Source organism: Chiloscyllium plagiosum, unplaced genomic scaffold, assembly GCF_037043375.1.
Source record: "Chiloscyllium plagiosum isolate Xiang-an unplaced genomic scaffold, Cpla_swu_hap1 HiC_scaffold_7, whole genome shotgun sequence".
NCBI classification, from domain to species: Eukaryota; Metazoa; Chordata; class Chondrichthyes; order Orectolobiformes; family Hemiscylliidae; genus Chiloscyllium; species Chiloscyllium plagiosum.
In genome coordinates this window covers 78,045,098-78,068,265 of record NW_028270145.1, presented here as the reverse complement: position 1 = coordinate 78,068,265, position 23,168 = coordinate 78,045,098, and the positions used below count along the sequence as shown (strand labels likewise).

General features: G+C 38.8%; 1 protein-coding gene across 8 annotated transcripts in view; it reads left to right on the top strand.

The window, feature by feature from the left end:
* nckap5l (NCK-associated protein 5-like) overlaps positions 1-23,168 on the top strand; it is a 643,060-nt gene that overhangs the window by 559,879 nt on the left and 60,013 nt on the right. For 5 of the 8 annotated variants that reach the window (XM_043694058.2, XM_043694062.2, XM_087989195.1 and 2 more), the window contains 3 exons: positions 2,193-2,237; positions 8,337-8,424; positions 22,293-22,610. In XM_043694058.2, coding sequence (XP_043549993.2) covers positions 2,193-2,237; positions 8,337-8,424; positions 22,293-22,610 — 451 coding nt within the window. Of the gene's footprint in view, positions 1-2,192; positions 2,238-8,336; positions 8,425-22,292; positions 22,611-23,168 lie in introns of those variants that run through there. The other 3 variants (XM_087989196.1, XM_087989193.1, XM_087989197.1) reach the window with 2 other exon arrangements.

Below are 23,168 nucleotides of genomic sequence, written 5' to 3'. Positions count from 1 at the left end.
GAGGAATGACGAGATAAATAATTCCCAAACAATTATAAGGGATTACTTTTAATATTTCTATAACATTATCAAATAAAATGAGTTGAGAGAATGCTCTAAATTTCTTTTATTCAAGGTTTTGCTGTCAAATGTATACAAATATTTTTAAAAGCTCACAGTTCAATTTTGATATTTTTCAGTTCAATAAAATCTATCCTTTTTTTGACATTTTATTATAAACACCTCGGTGGGGGGGTGGAAAAGACAAATCATTTTTAAGAAAAGCTTTGTGTCGCCTTCTATTATGATTTGTTAAATGTCTAATGCTAATAAATCTTCCGTTACTGCTACAATGGTACTCAGGCACATAAGCATACCTAAAATTGACCTTGTACTGTCATCAAGAGGACAGTGCATTGGAAGTCGGGAAATGTGCATCTTGCAGGAAATTCAATCCTTCTGATCTAGAACTTTGATAGTGAGGTATAACCTCTTATCAGAGTCATTTAATTCAACCGCGGTTCACATAATATGAGGCTGGCAGACTAAAGTATGCCTTCTCTAAGCAAGCACTTAAAAGATGTATGTTGATTGTGATTTTTCTCTTATTTCAAAAACATCTTGTTCCATTTAGAGAAAATTTCTTCTGTTTTCCACCCATCTTTGTAGAAAAATTCTTTACTAACATATTATGTTAGCTTAACTAACATATTTTAAGTGTATAATTTGGATGGACTTTGCTGCATTATCTGAATATTATGATGTGAAAAGTGCTGAGATGCATTTGAATTATGTAAATGGAAACAGTTAAGGATATCTTATAATTCATTCTGAACTGTGTCAGGTTGTCTCCTTCATCTTGAAAAATCTATTCTGCCTGCCTCTGTCTTAGTGCATAAACACTTTAAAATTAGTTCTGTCCAACATTTTACCAAGAAGGAATGACAATCTGCATCTTGAAAGATCTTCATGGTACTCGGCCTCTTAAACGTTCAGCTGTAGTCAGGTGAGAAATTTGCAAGATTGAGAAATAATTATTAATTATTTTGACAAAGATTGAATTAAATGGGCATCAAATTAATGGAATTTTTAAAAAAGAAAATTGTTAATAAAAATTATTGTTTTCAGAAAATTAGCTTTTCGGTCTCATGAATCGATTCAAATCATTGGATACATTTTTTCCTTATTTGCTGCTAAATCACAAAGGATTGTCAGCCTAATAAATACTATAAATAATATTTATTATTGATTGATAGATATTATGATTTGGAGTTTCCCTTAATTGTATGACAAAGGTCATTAAAAGTATCTTCGTCTTTGCTATTACATTGGCCATTAATAATTGCAAATCAAGTCATTTTTGATCCATTACTTTTTTAACTATTCACTCATACAAAGGCCAATGCCTGTATATTTATTACAATTTCTTAAGCCTTACATTGATCTATGCTTTGTTAATTTGTGACTTCTTATAAACCGACAGTTTGTAGGATGTCAGCTTTAGCAGCTTTTGAAATGAGAGAGAAGCATTCATTTCATTGACTTTGTTCATGAGATTACTGAGGAGATGTAACATGAAATGCCTCTTCCCTGACTGTTTAAAACCAATCAAAACAACAGCATTGACCAGAGACTGCTTTGTTTTATAAAAACCTGGCTACTGAGAGAAAAACATTTTAAACAATGTCAGCTTAATTGGACTGACAACATGCAGTTATGCAAAGTATACCTGTATTTGTGTTGTGGGTTTGGATTTAAGTGGAACCCTAATGTTATTTTGGCCATTTAACACAGTTGCACATAGTTTATATTGATTTAGCAGCAGGCCATTTTTAGGCCTGAATAATAAGATTTATGCTAACAGGTCAGTGACTTCAGTATGCAGCATGACTTTGTGATGCAAATTCTGGAGTATTATGTCAGCTCCATCTGTTATTACAGAAATTCTAAAATGTTATTTCATTGCTGGATAATCAATGCGGATAAGTCTCAGTGGAGACAGCAAAGCCAAAAGAGGCAGGATCAGTAGCTCTGAGTAATGCTTAGTATAACAAAAATATAGACTGCCAACTTCCTTCACAAATGATTACAGTATATGGTGATTCAGTAGTGTTACCATGTTCCTTTTTGTGATACTTGTGAGCAAAAATATGCTTGTAGTGGAGTTATCTGTGTAATCTTTGATTTGTCTTGTTTTTCCTTGGTTTGCGTAGGCCAGCATTTATTGTCCATACTTAATCCCTCTGGAGAAGGAGGTGGTGAGTGTTTTTTAATTCATTCATGGGTTTTGGTATCACTAGTTTCCCCAGGATTTATTGCCCATTCCTAGTTGCCCTTGAGAACATTTTGATAAGCTGCCTCCTAGAAACACTACCTTACACCTGGTACAGGTAGTCTCTCAATGTGTTATGGAGAGTGTTCTGGGATTTTTTTCCCAGTGACACTGAAGGAAAAGTGATGTTTTCAAATCACGATGGTGAGTGGCCTGAAGGGGAATGGGCAGGTAGTGGTTTTCCAATGTATCTGTTGTCCTTGCCCTTCTAAGTAGTGGTGATTGTGGGTTTGGAAGGTGCTATCTAAGCAACCTTGATGAATCTCTGCAGTGCCTTTTTTAGATGACACACATTGCTGCTACCAAGTGTCTGTGATGGAGGGAGTAAATATTTGTGGATGTGCTTTCACTGGCACGTGTCAAGTGTCTTTGCATTATTGAAGCTGCACTCATCCAGGCAAGTGGGAAGTATTCCAACACACTCCTGATTGTGCTATGTAGATGGTTTTAGGAATCAAGACGTGAGTTACTCGCTGCAGCATTTCTAGCATCTGACCTTCTCTTGTAGCCACAGTAATTATATGGCTAGCCTAGTTGAGTTTCTGGGAGACAATGAGGTCTGCTGGTTGAGTTTCTGGCCAATCGTAATCCCCAGGGTGTTGACACTGGGATATTTGGTAATGGACATGCCATTGAATGTCAAAAGGCAATGGTTAGATTCAGTCTTGCTGAATGTGGTCATTGCATGGCATTTTTGGGGCATGAATGTTACTTTGCACTGGTCAGGCTAAATCTGGAATCTTGCTGCTCTTGGACTGCTTCATTATCTGAAGAGTTGCGAATGGTGTTGAACATCATGCAATCAATGATGAACATTCCCACTTCTGACCTTATGATGGAGAGTAGGTCATTGATGAAGCAGCTAAAGTTGCGTAGCTCAGTGGCTGGATGATTGGTTTGTAATACAGTTTGATGCTAACAGAATGGGTTCAATTCCTGCAATGGTTGAGGTTACGATGAAAGACTCTACTTCTCAATCTTGCCCCTTGACTGAGACACGGTGATCTTTAGGTGAACCCACCACCACTCGTCTCTGTCTCTGTGTTATGAGGGAGCTGACCTATGGAGCACTGGCAACTTTACATTTTTCTTTTATTATCATGGTTATGTGTCTGTGTACTTCCGCTCCTGTCTCCTCTAGGTCTGTGCATTTCAGAATTAATTTTATATCAATTAGGTTTTGTTTTAACCCTTGAAATGGCTTAGCCAAGTGTCACACATTCACCAAGCTCCCAGCCTGCTATATTCCTATATGTCCTTTTACATATCTATATATTTGTCTCATTTCTGTATCCGTGGGCATCCACAATAACTAAGGAAAGTCTAAGGTCAGGAAGTGGTGAAGTGAAAGCATCAAGAGGTTGAGGTGAACAAGAAATCAGCTGAACTTCTAAGACACACGATCTGGGAGATAGAACAGTGCAGTAAAAGGATGGGCCATTTGGTCCATTATGTCTGTGCTGACCATGATGCAATCCTAAATTAATCCCATCAGCCTGCACATGGTTCATATCCCTCTATTCCCTGTTTGTTCATGTGTCTAAGTGCCTCTTAAATGTTGCTATCGTATCTGCTTATTCCACGTCCAGTCATGTTCCAGTCACTTTCCATCCTCTGTAAAACACTTGCCTCACGCAACTCCTTTAAACTTCCCATGTTGCATTTGAAACAAATGTTCCCTAGTATTTGACATTTCCACCTTGGGAAAAACACTCTGACTTTCCATACTGTCCTCGCCTCTCTTAATGTTAAACTTCCATCAGGTTGACCCCTGAGCCTCTGAAGTTCTAACCATACTGATCCAAGTTGTCCAACCTCTCCTTATAGCTAATACACTCCAGTCCAGGCAACATCCTTTTGTGCACCCTCTTCAAAGCCTCCACATGCTTCCTATAGTATGGTAACCAGATTTTGATAATAGCGGAATTGTCCTAAGAGAAAACATCCAATACATTTAATCTATTTTCCTTGGTACATAACGAGATCACAGGTGACCTAATTGAAATATATAAAAGACCTAAGTGGCTTGACAGAATAGTTACTGGGAAGGTGTTTTGCTTTTCTGGGGAATCGAGAATGCTAGTTCTCAGTCTCTGGAAAAGGGGGTAGGCATTTTAGACAAACGAGAGATTTCTTCACACAAAGGATTGTGAATCTTCACATTTCTCTACTCTAGATATCAGTGACGGCTGGTGGTATATGGTGAAATTTGAATTCAATACAAAAAATAGAGTTAAAAGCTAGCCTAAAACCCATCATATAATCACTATTATTATACTTAAAAATGAGTGTTGAGTTAATTAATATTCTTCAGGGAAGGAAAGCTGTCTTCCTTACCTGGTCTGGCCTACATGTGATTTCAGATGTAGGTTGACTCTTAACTGCTGTCTGCTTGAGAAACTTGAGATGCCCACATCCTAAGAATGAATATAAAATAAATCTGAATATGCTCAGTTATTGTGTAAACTAAAGTCAACAGATGTTTCAGGAATGTGAATAATGTGGAAAGGGAAGCCAAAGTGGTAGATCAGCCAAGAGGTAATGAAGATTCAAAGGGCCACATTGCCAATTTTTATTTCACCTCCAGGCTCACATGAAGTACAATAAAAGGCGCATTTCAAGCTGACAAATGCAGCCAACAAATGACAAAATTAAAGCAGGCAATCTAAATTTACACTGTAGGAGATTGAATTAAATGTTTTAATGAAGTATCTCACCTCTTGACACACACAAAGCATGTTATGCATTGCTAAAGAAATGGGAAAGTCTGCCTGATATTTTAAGCCTGATCCACCGTTGAGGATTGATATTAATGCCAGTGTTTCCATAGGTTAACTTTGAAATTATCACCTTTTAAATGTAGTCTGTATCCTCTGGTTCAAATTTTCTGTATATGATAAAACAGGATCTCATGAATTGTGTCGCTTTAGCTAAACAGAGCAATCATTTATGTCCCAACCCCCTCTTTTGCAGTAACAACATGCCCAATTTTTGTAATCACTCGTGATAATTCAGTCATTTCATGCCTTCAATCATTCTGATTGTCCACTTCTGTATCTTTTCAAGAGCAGCAATATCTTCCGTGGCAACCAAGACTGCATATAGTATTGAAAGCGCTGTTGCAGCAATAATATGTAAGATGATGGGAGTACCTCACTATTTTTGCTCATTATTCTTTTTATTTCATCCCAACATGTGATTTGCCATACACAATACTGTCTAGCACTATTGTTTCAATTTATTGGCAACCAGGATAGTCATACCTCCTTCATTTTCCATCTATATTAAGTAATAGACTTTTTTTTTGATTATTTTTGTCTGCATGTGAAATGTTTTACATTTTTCAGTATGAAATTTCACCTGCCACCTCTCTGCCCAATTGCCAAGTATTTTCAAATCCTCCTGTAGTTTATCCTGTTCAGCTTTTCAATCTGCAGTCTATATTAGCATAATGTAATCTGCAAATTTAGCCTCTGTACTTGTGACTCCTCTCTCTGGGTAATTTCTTAAGGCCTTCAAAAAAAGTTTCCAAAAACCTTTTACTGATAACATTTTTGAAGTCTGATCAACTACACCATCAGGCTTTGAGGTCTATCAAACAGCCACATATACAATTGGGTATTCATTTTAAACATTCCTGCTTTCTGCGTGTTCAAAGCCAGCATGTGCAGGGGAAACTATGTGGGAATTCTTATACTTGGATGTTTCAATGGTGTACTAAGTGCCTGTTCAGGCTGTTCACATTTAAAATTCTGTCAGTTGGTAAGAAGAGATCTATATGGCGGCAAGTGTGCACCAAGCTCTTTCATTACTGGCTGTATTTTTTTCCCTCATTTGTGGGAATCTTTCCCTATATCTCATTGTTCCTTGGAGAGTTATAATGAACTGCTTTCTTGAGCCACTTCAGTTATTCTGATGAAACCATTCCCAAAGTATGGTGGAGAGTTGCAGGACATTGATCCAGCAATGTTGAAAGAATGGTGACATTCTTCCAAATCATTATGTTGCATGACTGAGACTGGAATTTGTCATGGTGTTTCCATTTGCCTATTGTCCTAGTGCTTGTACATATTAGTGTTTAAAGGATTGTGGGCTGCTGTTGAAGAAAGCTTTAGAAAGGCTTTGAGGGTAGAGGAGGTGAGCCTATTGCAGAATACGCGGTGTCTGAAATGCTGTTATAGATACAGTATTTATTTAACGGAGTGGGACCATTTTGGCGCAAGCGATTTGGCGCGGCCTGTTTGGCACAGCCCATTTTGCCGCAGACCCATTTAGGCGCAGAACTATTTTGGCGCAGCTCCTATTTATTCCTTTTCAGGCTTAGTTAAAAGCATTAATGAAAGCAATACAAATAATGTTTATTCTTTTTAGTAAAAATGTTAAAAAGAAAAAAAAGATATAAGTTACTTACGAAAAATCTAAAATATGATGTTTATTCAAAATTATGGGCAATCCCTGGTAAATACTCAACATCATTTCTGTCACTAAATCTTCTTACAAGTATTTGTATTCTAGCGTCTGCTTCCCTGAATTTCTTTAATTTCAATGCAATATCGTGCCCTGCTACGAGATGCTCATAGTTAATGTCCCTTCCTCTTTGAACTTTTTGTAAATTGTCAATAAATTTCCAAATAACTGGATGTTCCACTCCAAGTTCACATTGTAATCTCCTATGGGTAGCTTCTGCGTGATTGTTTGTTCTGTCCTCATTGTTTAAAGTTTTTTCACATAAATTCCACATTCCAACTAGCGGTGGATTATTGCTTTCATTAATGCTTTTAACTAAGCCTGAAAAGGAATAAATATGAGCTGTGCCGAAATGGGTCTGCAGCAAAATGGGCTGCGCCAAATTGCTCGCACCAAAATGGCTGCGCCGAATGGTCCTAAACTCTTTATTTAACTGGTCCAGTTAAGTTCATGGTCAGTATTATACTGGAGTTGCTAATGGCATTAAATTCAGCACTGACAGTGCCACTGAATATGGGGAGATTGTTAGACCTTCTTTCGTTGGAGCTGGTTATTAACCAGCACTTGATGGCATGTATGTTACTTGGAATTCAACATACAGCCACTGTGTAACTTAGATCTGCTTAACTGCATGTAATCCTTACAAATGCCAGCGTGAGACCCATATCTAATATAAAACAGTAACAGCACTGTAGAAATCAAATCTATTGTGTAAATGATCTGTTAGTTGGAGACATCAAAAACATTTGAGCAGGATTGGGTGCCATTTTATTTGTAAGATCTGCACAAAAATAATACTGTCGCATTACTGAACTATGTAATGGTGTCTACAGATCAACAAAGCTGTAAATATGATTCCTGATGAAACGTTGATTTTCCTGCTCCTCAGATGCTGCCTGACTTTCTGTGCATTTCCAGCACCACTCTAATCTTGACTCTAATCTCAAGCATCTGCAGACCTCACTTTCGCAAAGCTGTAAATGTGTATGAGACTTTGAAGTACTGCACAGAACATTTCCCTATCATTGCACAATGAATTCTGCAACATAAAATGCACACAGTTTCAAGTGAAGAAGAACTAACTCAATTACTGAACTAGTTAGAAACTTTCATTGGTGCAACAGTATAAAATAGATTAATACATGTCAGGTCTGGTATTCATACTTGGTTGCTTTGCTTACGTGACCAGTGGGTTTAGAATATGTTCTGCCATGATGATAAAAATTTGAAATCTGTTTTTAGTGACATGCTTATTGCCCAACATTGGTGAGTTCCAAACAAAACTCTCATGTTTGTCAGCCTGCATAGATATGAAATATTAAAGATAAGATTGGCAGGTAGGGAGCACACTACCTTTGGTTAATTTAGTTATAATTTATTGTGTTATGTTGTGTCTCACCAAAAGACACAGCCAAATTTAGTAAGGTTATGAAATTACTGTTGGCTGAATATTTGATTTAGAAAACAAATCTGTTTGTTTTGTTGTTAATTCATTGATGTCCACATTTTTCACAATGTATTCACCTGAAGTATTTCAATGCACCTGTGATTGCTGCAGATTATGAGTGTTCCGGAGAGAATAAATGTAGATCCAGATAACGCGAAGGAAGCTATCGCTGAATCCATAGGCCAAGATCAAATTATAGGTATGAAATGTATCTAAAGGAGATTATTGTTTTTTTAATAGTTGATTTATGTCTGGTGTGCTTAAAACTGAAACTTAAAATGAAGCATATATTAAGAAAGAATATAAAAATCTTTTCAGTACATTAGCTTAGAAAAATTGAAACATTTAAACATACTTTTCAGATTGTATTCATTAATCACTTTCAAAATTACCTGTTCTCCAAGGTGTCCTTTTAAAATTTAATTTAACATCTGTATTGCACCTTCATTGAGTAAGATTATAGTATCTGAAATCTGATAGGAAAGTACCAAAGCTGTTCTCTTTATTGTTTAGTGTTTGGTTATCTCCAGAATCTTATTCTGTACTGGACAAAAATCACAAGTACCCATTTTCAATATCACAGTTGTTCTCTTACAAAGGTATATGGTAGTCTTAGTTTTCTCTTTCTATTAAAATTGCTGGCAGATACAACATGGAACCTTGTAATAAAACTGTTATTTCATTCAGCTGCTTTGCAGTGTACATAAGTTCATGTGTTCTTGGGGACGGAGCTCCTGAGACCCATTTGTGAAGCAGATAATATAAGTCTCACTTCAGAAGGAAACAGTTAACGGTGAATTTTACAGAAATATAGTACTATTAATCTGTGTAAAAAAGACAACTATTAAGTTCATTTAAACCCGTTTGTACCACCATTTCAACCCAACCTACTTAATCTGTTGAAGGAAGGCCACTTAAAATTCTGAGTCATTGGACTAGAAATGTTAATTATGTTTCTCTCTCAATAGATACTGCCAGACCTGCTGAGTTTCTACAACATTTCTGCTTTTTTCATTCCATATCTCCAGCATCCACCTTTTTTTTTAGTTTGTGTGTTTCATATAATTTTATGACTTCCAAAATTATTGCAACTAAATTCTAAAACTTGTAAAGTTTTGATGATTATTGTATTCAACCATGGAACCACAGTAGATGTTTCCATTTGAAAATTTATTGCCCATACTATACAGAGCATTAGTTTTTGGTCATTAATATTGAAAATTATCTTTATTCTGCTCAACCTCAACTTTAACCATATTTTCATTCTGCTTTTTTTAAAAGGATTAAATCAACATTAATTATGATTGCTTAGACTTTGTACCAATTTATATTACAGATAGAAAAGTCTTCTAAAGTCACTGAATCATGTTAATATTGTACATATCTTCTAGTTCTATGCTCATAGTTGAATACCACACATAATCTTCATGCTGAAAACACCTTGTGTGTCACTATCTCATTGCTACATGAGATTTTTCACTATAACTCTTAACAACTCAAAACTAGTCTTCATGAGGCAATGTGGACATCAGGAAAAATATGGAATCATATTCAACTGTGATAAACAATCCCGTTGTCCAGCATGTGCTTTACTCAACTATTATGACCAAGATACACCACCAAGCTGGATTAAAAGGATTTTACAAGAGCATGTCAGGAGCAACACCAGGAATGTCTGAAAGTGAGATGCCAGTGAGGTGCTGTGCACATAAATTCTTGTATTTCTAAAATTCTGACAATCATTGAATTTAACCATAGGACCACAATTGGTGCTTCCATTTAAAGACACAGCACAGGACTACATGCCACTAGCTAAAGTCATACATAGCACGAAAGTGTTGGTTGAGACTAATCTCAGTCCCAGGACATGGACATTAGAGCAGAATTATGAAGGGCAGTATCCCAGACCAAACTGTTTTGAGTGGCGCCATCAATGGGCTGAGTTGCCCTTGTCATTCAGTTTGCAAGTGAGAAATGTTGTTGATTACTGTAGGAATCGCCTGAGAAAGCCTGTGCAGACAGAATGGGCTGAGTGGTCTCCTGCGCTGTAACAATGTTATAATTCTGTTATTGCACATTGTTCAGTTCCATTCTTAATTAATGAGGTAAATGAGATAAATGATCAGTTTGTACCCTGCCCCCCCCCCCCCTCCAAAAAAAGACATTGATGTGAATGCTTGGATTGTTACTATCTCGTGAATCTCCTCTCGTGTCACCACCACCTGAGCTATTTATGCTTGTATAATTCTGGCCTCATGAGGATCTTTGATACGAGTTGGCTATACATTGGACTTCCTCGGCCCCATGCTCTAGGGTTCTTTCCTTAAAACACATCACCACTCTATATCACCTTCTGCCTTTAAGATGCTCCTTAACTCCAAGCTCTTGGCATTCTGTCCAAATATCTTTTTCTGTGACTTGGTGTCTAATTCTGCTTCAAATGTTCCTGTGAAACGTTTTGGGGGAATTTATTATGCTAATGGAAATGTTGAGAAACAACTTGTTGAGCTGTTAAGCAGTGCACAAGTCACTCACATGAAAGGCAATGACAATGCCCAGCAAGAAAGATTATAACTATTGACTTGACATTAACTGACTTTACCAATGTTGAATCATCCACCATCAACATCTGAGGGGACACCATTGAGAGGCAACATGGCTAGACCAACTAGATAAATACTATGGATAGTTCAGTAGGTCGGAAATTGAATATTCTACAATGACTGATTTACTTACTGACTGCCTAATGATTTTCCACCATCTTTGTGATAAGGCATCATGTCTGCAATGGAAAGTGGTGAATGAGAGAGCCTGGAGGGATAACTTTATAAATGCAGTCTAGTTTTCTTTTAATTAAATAATTAAATAAGCTTTAAGCTATTTTGAAATAATATTAAGTTACGAGAAGTTACAACCCATGGGAGATTGGTTAGCAAGGTTAGATCTCACGGAATACAGGGAGAACTAGCCATTTGGATACAGAACTGGTTCAAAGATAGAAGACAGAGGGTGGTGATGGAGGGTTGTTTTTCAGACTAGTGGCCTGTGACCAGTGGAGTGTCACAAGGATCGGTGCTGGGTCCTCTACTTTTTGTCATTTATATAAATGATTTGGATGTGAGCATAAGAGGTACAGTTAGTAAGTTTGCAGATGACACCAAAATTGGAGGTGTGGTGGACAGCAAAGAGGGTTACCTCAGATTACAACGGGATCTTGATCAGATGGGCCAATGGGCAGAGAAGTGGCAGATGGAGTTTAATTTAGATAAATGCAAGGTGTTGCATTTTGCGAAAGCAAATCCTAGCAGGATGTATCCACTTAATGGTAAGGTCCAAGGGAGTGTTGCTGAACAAAGAGACTTTGGAGTGCAGGTTCATAGCTCCTTGAAAGTGGAGTCGCAGGTAGATAGGATAGTAAAGAAGGCATTTGGTATGCTTTCTTTTATTGGTCAGAGGATTGAGTACAGGAGTTGTGAGGTCATGTTGTGGCTGTACAGGACATTGCTTAGGCCACTGTTGGAGTATTGCGCGCAATTCTGGTCTCCTTCCTATCGGAAAGATGTTGTGACACTTGAAAGGGATCAGAAAAGATTTACAAGGATGTTGTCAAGGTTGGAGGATTTGAGCTATAGGGAGAGGCTGAACAGGCTGGAGCTGTTTCCCCTGGAGTGTTGGAGGCTGAGGGGTGACCTTAAAGAGGTTTGCAAAATTATGAGGGGCATGGATAGGATAAATAGACAAAGTCTTTTCCCTGGGGTGGGGGAGTCCAGAACTAAAGGGCATAGGTTTAGGATGAGAGGAGCAAGATATAAAAGAGACCTAAGGGGCAACTTTTTCACACAGTGTGGTACATGTATGGAATGAGCTGCCAGAGGAAGTGGTGGAGGCTGGTACAATTGCAACATTTAAGAGCCATTTGGATGGGTATATGAATAGGAAGGGTTTGGAGGGATACGGGCTGGGTGCTGGCAGGTGGGACTAGATTGGGTTGGGATATCTGGTCGACATGGACGGGTTGGACCGAAGGGTCTGTTTCCATGCTGTACGTCTCTATGACTCTACTTGCACCCTTAAATTGGGTATGCAAGCTCTGAGGAGAAAGTGAGGACTGCAGATGCTGGAGATCAGAGCTGAAAATGTGTTGCTGGAAAAGCGCAGTAGGTCAGGCAGCATCCAAGGAACAGGAGAATCGAAATTTCGGCCATGAGCCCTTCTTCAGGGCTCATGCAAGCTCTGAACAAAGTTGTATCTCGTTATTTAGTAGCTAGATTTATCTGCTTTTTTCTCTTGAAGCTTGAGTTAATTATTTGCAGGAATTGTGTATAGGGGTCTCCGTCAGTGCGTTCTTATCTTCACTGAGTGTTGCATTGATTATTCCAACTTCCTATGGTGATGAGGCTGATTTGAACATACAGTACTGGTAGGTCTTCTCCTTCTTTAATTGTAATACATAGTTTTTAAAGTTTAAAGATGGTATATCAGCTTGGTTAAATGAAATATACATCCTGGGCATAAATGGGATTCACAAAAAAGCCATGGATTCCCAAAAAAAAAATATTTGCAGGAAGTGCCATTAGATGCATGAGGTTGAACTTGAATTGTCAGTACTTCAGCAGCAGCTGGAATCACTGCTGTGCAACTGAGAGGCACAGATGTATGTGTGTGTCGTGTCTAGAGAAGTGGCCACATCACAGATTAAACGTGTATACAGGCAACAAGGGAATAAGTGACCACCAAGCTTAAGAGAACTAAGTCTAAGAGGTCGGCAGTAAAGGGCTGCCTCAAGTCTGTCTTCCTGGCTGATTGGTATTCCAGTTTATGTATTAGTGAGGATGATGGTTCCTCAAGAGAGTGCAGCCAGAGCCAATCGCTGGACACCACAGGCATTGCAGCTCTACAGTGGGGGTGGAAAGTGGGGGAGGAAAGTCTCTGGGTTAATAGGTCTGCTTCTGGGAAAGGTGGAACCTGTACAAGGCAGGTGGTCTACACCTGAACAGGAACAAGGTAAACATCCATGCAGGGAAATTTGCTAATGCTGTTTGGGAGGATTTGAACAAGATTGACAGAGGGTTAGGAAGCTGGTAGCAAATTCAGAGCAAGAACCTGGAGGCACAAAATTAATAATAATGAGAAACCAAAGAGGGAGAGATTAAAAAGTGTACAGGTTAGGAATTGGGCAGTATTAAAATGTACAATGTAAAGTGTAACAAGTATGACAAATCAAGTCAATTAGCTAAGGGCACAGATAGACACATGGCAGCAAGATAGCATTGCAATAATGAAAACTTAGCTTACTGTGAGGCAACAATTTATGGAGAGAAATTTCACCATCATAACACATGATTTAATGAGAGAGTTTTGAATATATTGCAGTCGAGCAGTTCAATAGCAAATATTCATCCTCCTCCATTTGAGAGATTTTCCCAGCATTAAGTGAGAAATCAGAGGGTGGCTATATCCTTATCAAATATGAAAACAACAGCAGCTCAATATCAATGGATATAGAGTTTTCAGCAGGGGATGTAAATGTAAGATGTATCATTTTTGGTTGAAAAATCAATTGTAACTGTGAGAAAGAATGATACAGTAAGTGAAGCATCAAATGAGGCCCTGTTGCGTGAGTTAAAAAAACACCAAATGGGCAGTCACACACTGGTAAATATATACTATCGATCTCCAAATAGTGGGAGAGTGTTTCAGGAGCAAATATATATGCAGATTTCGGAGTGCAAACATAATAGGGCAATATTGGTTGTGACTTCAGCTACCTAAGTATCAACTCTGATATGTACAGAATGGGGACACAATGTTCTTGAACTGCTTTCAAGGGAACATTTTTAGCCAGCATGCAATAAGCCCGATAAAAGAGGGCACAATTCTAAATTTTGTCTTAGAAAATGAAGTTAAACAAGTGGGTGAAGAAGCACCGGTGACTATTTTAGAGATGGTGATCACAGTAGTTAGATTTTGCACCATTATGGAAATGTTCAAAAATAGGGTAAATATTCTAATTTAGGGAAAGACAAGCTTTTCAAGGCTGAGAGGTGATCTGGTAAGAATGGACTGGTAACAACTACTTAAAGGAAAGCCAGGGACAAATCACTGCGAGGCGTTCAAAGCACAATTCTGTGGGCACAAACAAAAACAATGGAACTGCCAATTCTCGAGCCCCCTAGTTAAACAGATGAATACATGATAAGGTAAAGCAGAAAGTGCTTCTAAAAGCCATACCTTAGGAAGCTTAGAGGAATTTAGAAAGTAACAGAGGTGAAGTGGAATTGGTGTCCCTCCTGTCAGAACAATGTTGTGAAAGTTGAAAAGTTCCAGACAAAGTTTACAAGCACGTTGCCAGGGTTGGAGGATTTGAGGTATAGGAAGAGGCTGAACAAGCTGGGGTTATTTTCTCTGGAATGTTGGAGGCTGAGGAGTGACCTTACAGAGGTTCATAAAATCATGAGGGGCGTGGATAGAGTAAATCGACAACGTATTTTCCTTGGGGTAGGAGAGTCCAGAATAAGAGGACATAGGTTGAGGGTGAGAGCGGAAAGATTTAAAAGGAACTTTAGGGGCAATGTTTTCACTCAGAAGGTAATGTGTGTATGGAATGAGCTGCCAGAGGAAGTGGTGGAGGCTGGTACAATTACGACATTTAAAAGGCATCTGGATGGGTACAACAATAGGAAGGGATATCAATTTAGAGGGATATGGGCCACGTGCTGGCAAAAGGGACTAGATTGGTTAGGATATCTAGTCGGCATGGACGAGTTGGACCGAAGGGTCTGTTTCCATGGTGTACAGCTCTATGACTACAGAGAAGGTTGTGCATATCACTTGTAACTTGTGCACGGATGCAGAAACTGTGGATATGGTCAATCTGACTCTTGTGTGGCCAAATTACGAGACACAAAATTGAGAGATAAGATTAACCATTACATGGAAAAGCATAATTTAAATGTCGAGGGTCTGGAAAGTTTTGAGCAAGTAACAAAGAGAATTGATGAGAGTAGGGCAGAAATCCTGAAGAAGGGCTTATGCTCAAAACGTTGATTCTCCTGCTCCTTGGATGCTGCCTGACCTGCGCTTTTCCAGCAACACATTTTTCGGCTCTGATCTCCAGCATCTGCAGTCCTCACTTTCTCCTAGTTGTGTACATGGATTTCAGCAAAGCATATGACAAGATTGCACATTAGCAGATCAATCAGAAAAATAAAATCGGATGCAGGGGAATGTGGTGAATTGGATTCAAAATCGGATCAGTGACCGGAAGCAAAGGATCGTGGTCAACAGATGTTATTGCGAATGGAAAGCATTTCCAGTGTTTTTCCACAAGGCTCGATTTTAGGTCCCCTGCTGTTTGAGGTAAATGTTAATGCTTTAGACTTTACGCATAAAGTATGGTTCGGAAGTTTGCAGATGACAGAAAAATTGGCCAGGTGATTAACGATAGAGGGTGGCTTTCGACTGAAAGAAGATAGCAGTGGTTGGGTTGATTGGGCAGAAAAGTGGCAAATGGAATCAAGGGTTATGTTGAAAAAAACAGGAAAGTGGAGTTGAGGATTATCAAATCGGGCATGATCTCATTGAATGGCAGAGCAGATCAGCTGAATGGCCTATTTCTAGATCTCTGTCTTATGGTATTGAATACAAGAGCAGGGATATAATGTTGGAGCTATTGAAAATGCTGGTTAGGCCACATCTGGAGATGTGTACAGTTCTGGTCACCACAATATCGGAAGGGCGTTATGACGCCAAAGGTAGTATGGAAGAGATAAAGAATAATGTTGTCAGAGATTGAACATTGTAGCTATGAGGCAAGTATGGATTTCTTCCTTTGGACAGAGGAGGCTGGGACATACATAATTATGAAGGGTTTGTATAGAATGGACAGGGAAGACCTAGATCCCCTAGAGGAAATGTTAATTAGTAGGGAACACTGATTTAAGGGTAATTGGCAGAAGGCGTACAGGCAACCTGAAGAAAAATATTTTCCCCCAGATTTTGGTGGCTTATGGAAATAAATGCCCAGTTTGGTGGTTAAAGTTGAAGTCTTTAACTTGTTTAAAGGAACCTGGATCTGGATGTGGATGTGAAGTGCCATAACCTGGAAGGCTACTGACCAGGTGCTAGAATATGGGATTAGAATGACTGGCTAGTTTTTCAGCTGGCGCAGACATGATGGACCAAATGACCACTTTCTGTGCTGTAAATTTTCTATGGTTATGTGGGAAATGGTCACTACTTCAGAGCTCATAGTTTGGCAGAGAGGGGGGAGGCAATATATTCCCGTGGACAGAGGATTGGCCAACTAACAGGAAACTCTTTTTAGCTGTTGTCTTATCACATCCCATGAATGAACAATAATTAAATGAAAACAGCAACGACAGCCTTTTGGGGATGCAAGTTTTAGATTTCTAATATCAATTGTATGTTTCCTGATTTCAGACCTTATTGCTGGGATTTTAATTTTAGAAACTCTGCTGAGTAGTGCTGCATTCCTCCACAAGAGGAAATAGTTTTCCTGTATTTCTTCTAATGAATCTCTTTATTATTGAACAGATCACCCCAAACATTCTAAACACAAATGTGCAAACAAAGTTTATGCAACTTATTCCTGTAATTTAACCTATCAATTTGACATAATCTTTGTTCCACCCCATTACATTCAAAATGCCTTTCCTGTGATGTCCAAAACTGAATGCACTACTCCAGGTGAATTCTGATCAAGCCACTGACAACTGAAGCCCAACTTTCTTAGTTTTGTGTTACGACTCCCTTGAGATAAATTCTAGCATTCAATTTACAAATTTAATGACTTTTAACAATTTGTGTGCATGGACACTTAAATCCATTAGTTCCTGCGCAATGCTTCACTCTCACCATTTGGGATATTTTGCTGTCTTATTAGATGACAAAAAGGTCCCCAAATCAATTGCTGTTACTTTTAATACTATTGATAATGGAAGGAATAATGAAGTTAATCACTGGAGTTCGTTTGATTGGTTTTAACTATATTTCTAATATTGCTTTTCCTAATTGTGTAGAAATTTCACAAGAAAGATACAAATATCAGCATGTTTAATATTGAAGAAATATTAGGGATTTTCAGAAATGTTATTACACACCTCTCGAACAAGTGAAGCTTGAATCTGGTCCCCCTTGCTCAGAGGAAGGGACATTATTACTGCAACACATGAGTCCCAAAATAAATATTATCTTTTAAATGTAAAGTACAATAGACTATGGATCAACTACCAATTGTGTATTTGGTATGTATGTTTGACCTGAAGATAATTGATGGTTGATGTGACAATGGCATAAGGTTTAAATATAAGAGCCAAGAGCAGTAGGCAATTCAAACCCATCTTGACTTCACCTTCACTTTCCTGCCTGATATCCATCTACCTGTAACAATGCTGCTCTTAAGTATAAGATATGCATTATTTGGGGGCCTATTTACTGCACAGGTCTTGAAAACACTTGGGCTAATATATACAAAACTCAGGTTCCCAACACTTCACAAAGTACAGAACTGCAGCACCTTCTAAGATCTAGGAACTCTCTGGGTCAGCTGTACAGAATTTATTATCTAGCTGGCCCATTTTTCTGAGGAGACTGCTAATTCGACCTTGAGGAATCCATTTGTAAACTTACGGATATTATATCCCTTAACTTAGAGACACATGTTAGTGATCGTAATGAGGTCAGCCAGGTGAACTTCACTGAATATGAATTCCCTAATTTGAACTGTTTGTCTGGTCCAATCAGTGAGTCCTGGCTGACAGATAAGAAAAGGAGTGTCACACCATGGGTGCTGGGGAAAAAAAAATAAGCACTACCGCACTTAGGTGGTAGTGTGGGGGTTAAAAGAAAAAGTAAGAAAAAAAAGAGAGAAAAAAAAGCAGAGGAATGAAGGGCAGTGTTTGTCAAAAAAAAAGAAGAAAAGGAGTGTCGGGGTGGAGGGTGCTGCACGCAGCAGTCCCCTGCAACCGCAGGTTGCGGTGGTTCACGGACTCCCAGACCAACTGCTTGTTCTGTGGTGCTGTGGAGTCCGTGGACCATGTGTATATTGGGTGTGGGCGTTTGCACTCCCTTTTTGATTTTCTGAAAAACCTCCTCTGCTTTTGGTTGCACTTCAGTCCCACGCTCCTGATCTTCGGGCACCCCCGTACGGAGGAAGGAGGGCAGGTCTGAAGACCTCCTCGTGGGTTTGCTCCTGGGCCTGGCCAAACTGGCCATTAACAGGTCCAGGCAGTGGGCAGTGGAGGGGGTCATTAGGGCCGACTGCCTGCCCCTCTTCCGCGGTTACATTAGAGCCCGGGTGTCCTTGGAGAAGGAGCACGCGGTGTCGACCAACACCCTGGAGTTTTTCAGGGAGAGGTGGGTGCCGCAGGGAGTGGAGTGCATTATTTCTCCCTCCAACTCTATTTTGATTTAGTCCCTACCCTCCCCTTCACTGTTTTGATCACACAGCACTGCCCTTTGATGTGAAGGGCAGTGTTTGTCACTGACCACCCGGGTGTTTTCCTATCTTCCTGGTGGTAGAATTTGAATAAAGATTCGTGCACTTTGTGTCTTTCACTGTGTCTCACACTTACACACACACACACCATGGGTGCTGGGGGAAAAAATAAGCACTACCGCACTTAGGTGGTAGTGTGGGGGTTAAATTAAAAAAAAGAAAAGGAGTGTCATCGCAGAAAGGCGGCAGTGTGGGGAAAAAGAAAAAAAGAACAAAAAAAAAGCAGAGTGCCAGTGATTTTGTTCTCTGAGAGCTGGCTCTGAGGGAGCTGGAGCAGTTTCAAAGACTCTGTGTGTAACAAAATAGAGACTTGGTGACAGGATATTGGCCTCTGTGGAGTTATTTCAATGATGACCAGATTATTTTGATTATTTTGCATGGGATGTGACAATTGCTGATAAGGCTGTAATGTATAAAAAAAAGAAAAGGAGTGTCAGACATCCTGTTCATTCTGAGACCTGACTCTGAAGTAGCTGGATGAGTGTCAAGCTCCACAAATAAATAAAAAGTAACTTGGTGATGAGATACTGCAGAGTTACTTCAGCATGCTTACCTTCATTGGGCAGATCACCGAGTATAGGAGTTGGGACATAATGTTGCAGCTGTACAGGACTGTAATGAGGCTACTTGTGGAATACTATGAAAATTCTGGTAACCCTTCAATAGAAAGCATGTTGTTAACTTGAGAGGATGCAAAAAGGATTTACAAAGGTGTTCCCAGGATTGCAGGGTTTGAGTTATAGAGAGAGGCGAAATAAGTTTGGGCATTTTTTCCTGGAGTGTCGGAAGCTGAGGACTGACCATATGGAGATTTATAAAATCATGGAAGGCATAATTAGGGTGAATAGCCAAGGTTTTCTTCCGAGAGTGGGGGAGGCCAAATCTAGAGGACATAGTTTTAAGGTGAGAGGGAAAGATTTTAAAAAGGACCTGAGGGGTATCTTTTTCACACAGTGGGTGGTATGTGTATGGAACAAACTGCTAGAGAAAGTGGTGGAGTCAAGTACAATTACTTTTAAGAGTATATGAGTAGGAAGGGTTGAGGGATATGGGCTAACTGCTGATTAATGGGGTTAGGTCAGATGGGGATATATGATTTGGCGTAGACCAGTAGGACTGAAGGGTCTGTTTCTGTTGTATGATTCCATGATATCCTCAGCTACACCAGGCCCTAACATATTAGGTCACAAAAATAGAAGCTACTAGGATGTGGATTTGCTGCCCTTTACCCTGTCTCCTCTGATGCAAGGCACTCTGATTTGTGTGATAACAGTCATACTTGAAATACTTCAATTAGATACTGTTTATTTTAAATATGCAGTGTCGGTTTAAAACACTCCCATCTCTCTCTGAGCTTGCTAAGTTAGTGTAAATTAGTGACAAAAGTTTTGTTTAGAACTGGACTGTCACTGTCCTAACAAAAATAAGGTTTCAATGGAGATAGTTAGGTGAAGGAGTTTTGAGAACCAAAGGTCTATCGGCTCAGAGTTGGAAGGAAATAAATTAATGATCCAGGTATTTTCTTTATTACTTTTCACAAATATGAATTTTGTGATCGCTCTGCATTTCTAAGATTTCAACTTTTTTCAGTAGCAAATTGTGTTACTTCAGTCAAGGTCAGGACATTAAAAATGTGTATGTGGAAGAAGTATTGTAAACATTTTTGTTTGAAGTCTAATTTAACCATTGTACTTGGTATCTTAATGAATCATCATTGGGTGTAATGAGTAAACTGCTAGGAATAATTCATGAATTATATGAAATAGGTAGGATGTGCTTGAGCATATTATGTTGTTTGATAGATTTACTTTTCTGTATAACTGAAAAGCTTTATGTGCTTTTCTCCCACACTAGAATATTAAAATTAAAGAGATGATATAGAAAGACCAATTCAGATTAATAGAGGATTTTTGCTTATTTTTATCTGAATAAAGTTAAGGTGCCATTTCTATCCCAGAACATGCAGGAAAATCTTAACATATCAGGCAGCGTCATTAGAGAAAGAAAGTTTCAGGTTTTAATGTTTTAGGTCAATGAGCCTTTGTCAGGTAATAAACATTGATGTGGTCCAGTAGTGGCATCAAAGGCTAATGTACTGCAATTCTGTCAGCTGACTACTAGCTTGAACTCCTCCTCCTCAAATGCTGCCTGGCTCTCTCTGGCTCCAGTCCATACCACTCCTCCACCTCTTCCTGCTTGAAGTGGTATTTAAACTATGCTTAGTTGATTCTTAAAGCCTGCACCCTGGATGGGTGGAGGTAACCTAGATGTTCCATTCTAATGATCAGTGAGAAGCGAGTCAGTCTTTGAGAGTAGATCACCAAAAAAAAACAACGGTCATGCAAAAGCTGTGCTGAGCTGCAGGAATCGTGTTGAACATATTCAGAATATAAACTTCTAACTTCATCTGTCTCACACAATCCTGGCTTATTCTAACCAACCCAGAAATAATTGTGAATATAATGGTGGGAAACTGAGTTTTTAGCATCTGTAGTCTCATAAAGTTATTCCTACTTGGTGGAGAGGGGCAAAATGTGTAAGGGAATTTGGAGTGTCAACACCAGTAGAGAACACCAGTAGAGCAACAACATATTACACCATACTTCAGCAAATCAAGGTAAATTACTAACCTTAGTAGTGCTGTCGTGGTTTAACCAAATGCATAATTCCATTGCTCCTGATATTTGGTTGCAGACATAAGGAGGGACAAGGCAATGGCAGGATTTGAAAGCAAGGATTAGAATTTTAAAACACAGGTGTTGCTTATTTGGGAGCGAGTGCCGATTGACATCAAGTGATTGGTGAATATGACTTCATGCAACTTGGAATCAAAGCATCAGAATTTAGGATGGGCTTTGAATGGCCTCATGAGCATGCCCAGTTTGTAATTGTTCCACATTGGATGGCTGTGTCTTCACCCTGCAAAGACCAAAGCTCTGAAATTTTCTTCTTACAAATTTTTGCCTCTCCTTACTTTAAGACACTTCTCAAAACTTACCTCTTTTCTCAAATCTTTTCCCATGTGCTCTAGTGTTTCCTTACATAGATTAGTGTCATATTTGCTTTATAATATTCCAGTGAAGTGGCTGAAAACAAGGTAAAGGTGTTGTAGAATTGTGAATTGTTAGAGATTGTGGGGTTACGCACAGATTGGAAAAAGGTGGAGGTCAGCTAAAAATGCATGGGAATAGCCAAGTCAGGAGTAACATGGAAGAGGGTTTCAGAAGCAGCAGTTAGAACAAATGGCTTCAGGCATATATATCCATACAAATAAAGAAAGTGTCATGTGCTGTATGTTTGTGAAAGAGGTAAACATGAACAATACATTTCAAAACCAGAAACTTTGAGGAATCATTTATAATTTGCTTTGCAGAATTGCATTGTGAGAATGTTTGCATCAATATTGGGAAGAATTTTTCGTAATGTTAGTATTTATTCCTTTAGCAAATCTTTCCAAGTTGTTCTTCCCTGCAATCATGCATTTTATTGCCTGAAACTGTCAGTATTTCCAATTCCTCCAACCACTCATATTCTTCCTTTTAACTCAGGGTCCAGCTGTCAGATGAGAACATTGGACAGTGGAATTGGAACATTTCCCCTTCCCGATTCTACAAACCGGGTAACAGGAAGGCATGTTCCCAAAACAAGAACCTACCTTGAATGCGACCTTTCCTTATCCCTGCAGGAAGCACCCCATCTGATCAATGTTTCTCAAAAAGCAAAAACACTTGAACGAGAAGTGCCTTGCAGAACGGAATGCAGCACTCCTGGGCCAGACAAGATTGGCCATTCAACGTCCGATCCTACAGTGGCTGCCAAAGCTGTGCAGGCATTTCAAAGTTGCCTTCCTAAGCCATCTACAGCAGGTAAATGTCAAATATACTTTTAACAAGTCACATTTCCAAATCTCTTTGTACAGTGTGATAACAGGTCGTGGAATAAAGAGATTAATTAACTTAGAGAATATGAGTTCCTGCCAGAAAAGCATATCGATTTGAAGTCTACAAAGAGGCAACTGGCAGGATTTTTAATCTATTGGCATTTATGATATTCATATTAAAATTTTAAATGTAAAACCTCACATTAAACTCATGCAATATGAACAATTTCTAATAAAATAATTAGTGCATTAGTGATGGTTTTATCATATTATTCCATTGTACTTCATATTTGAAGGTTATACAGCATAATCATCATATAGCAATATAAATTGAACATTAGCATATAGTAATTTAAACAATATTCCTTTTGTCTCAAGTATTTGTGCTGAAACTGTATGTATTTGTGAGCAGCTCGTGTGAGAAACCTCAGCTATACATTATCTGCTGTGCAGCTCAGTGGTCACGTATGTGACCTTATTTCTGATATAGTGCAGGCTATGTGATTAAATACTGTCATTATAACAAATTGAATAGAATCCACGG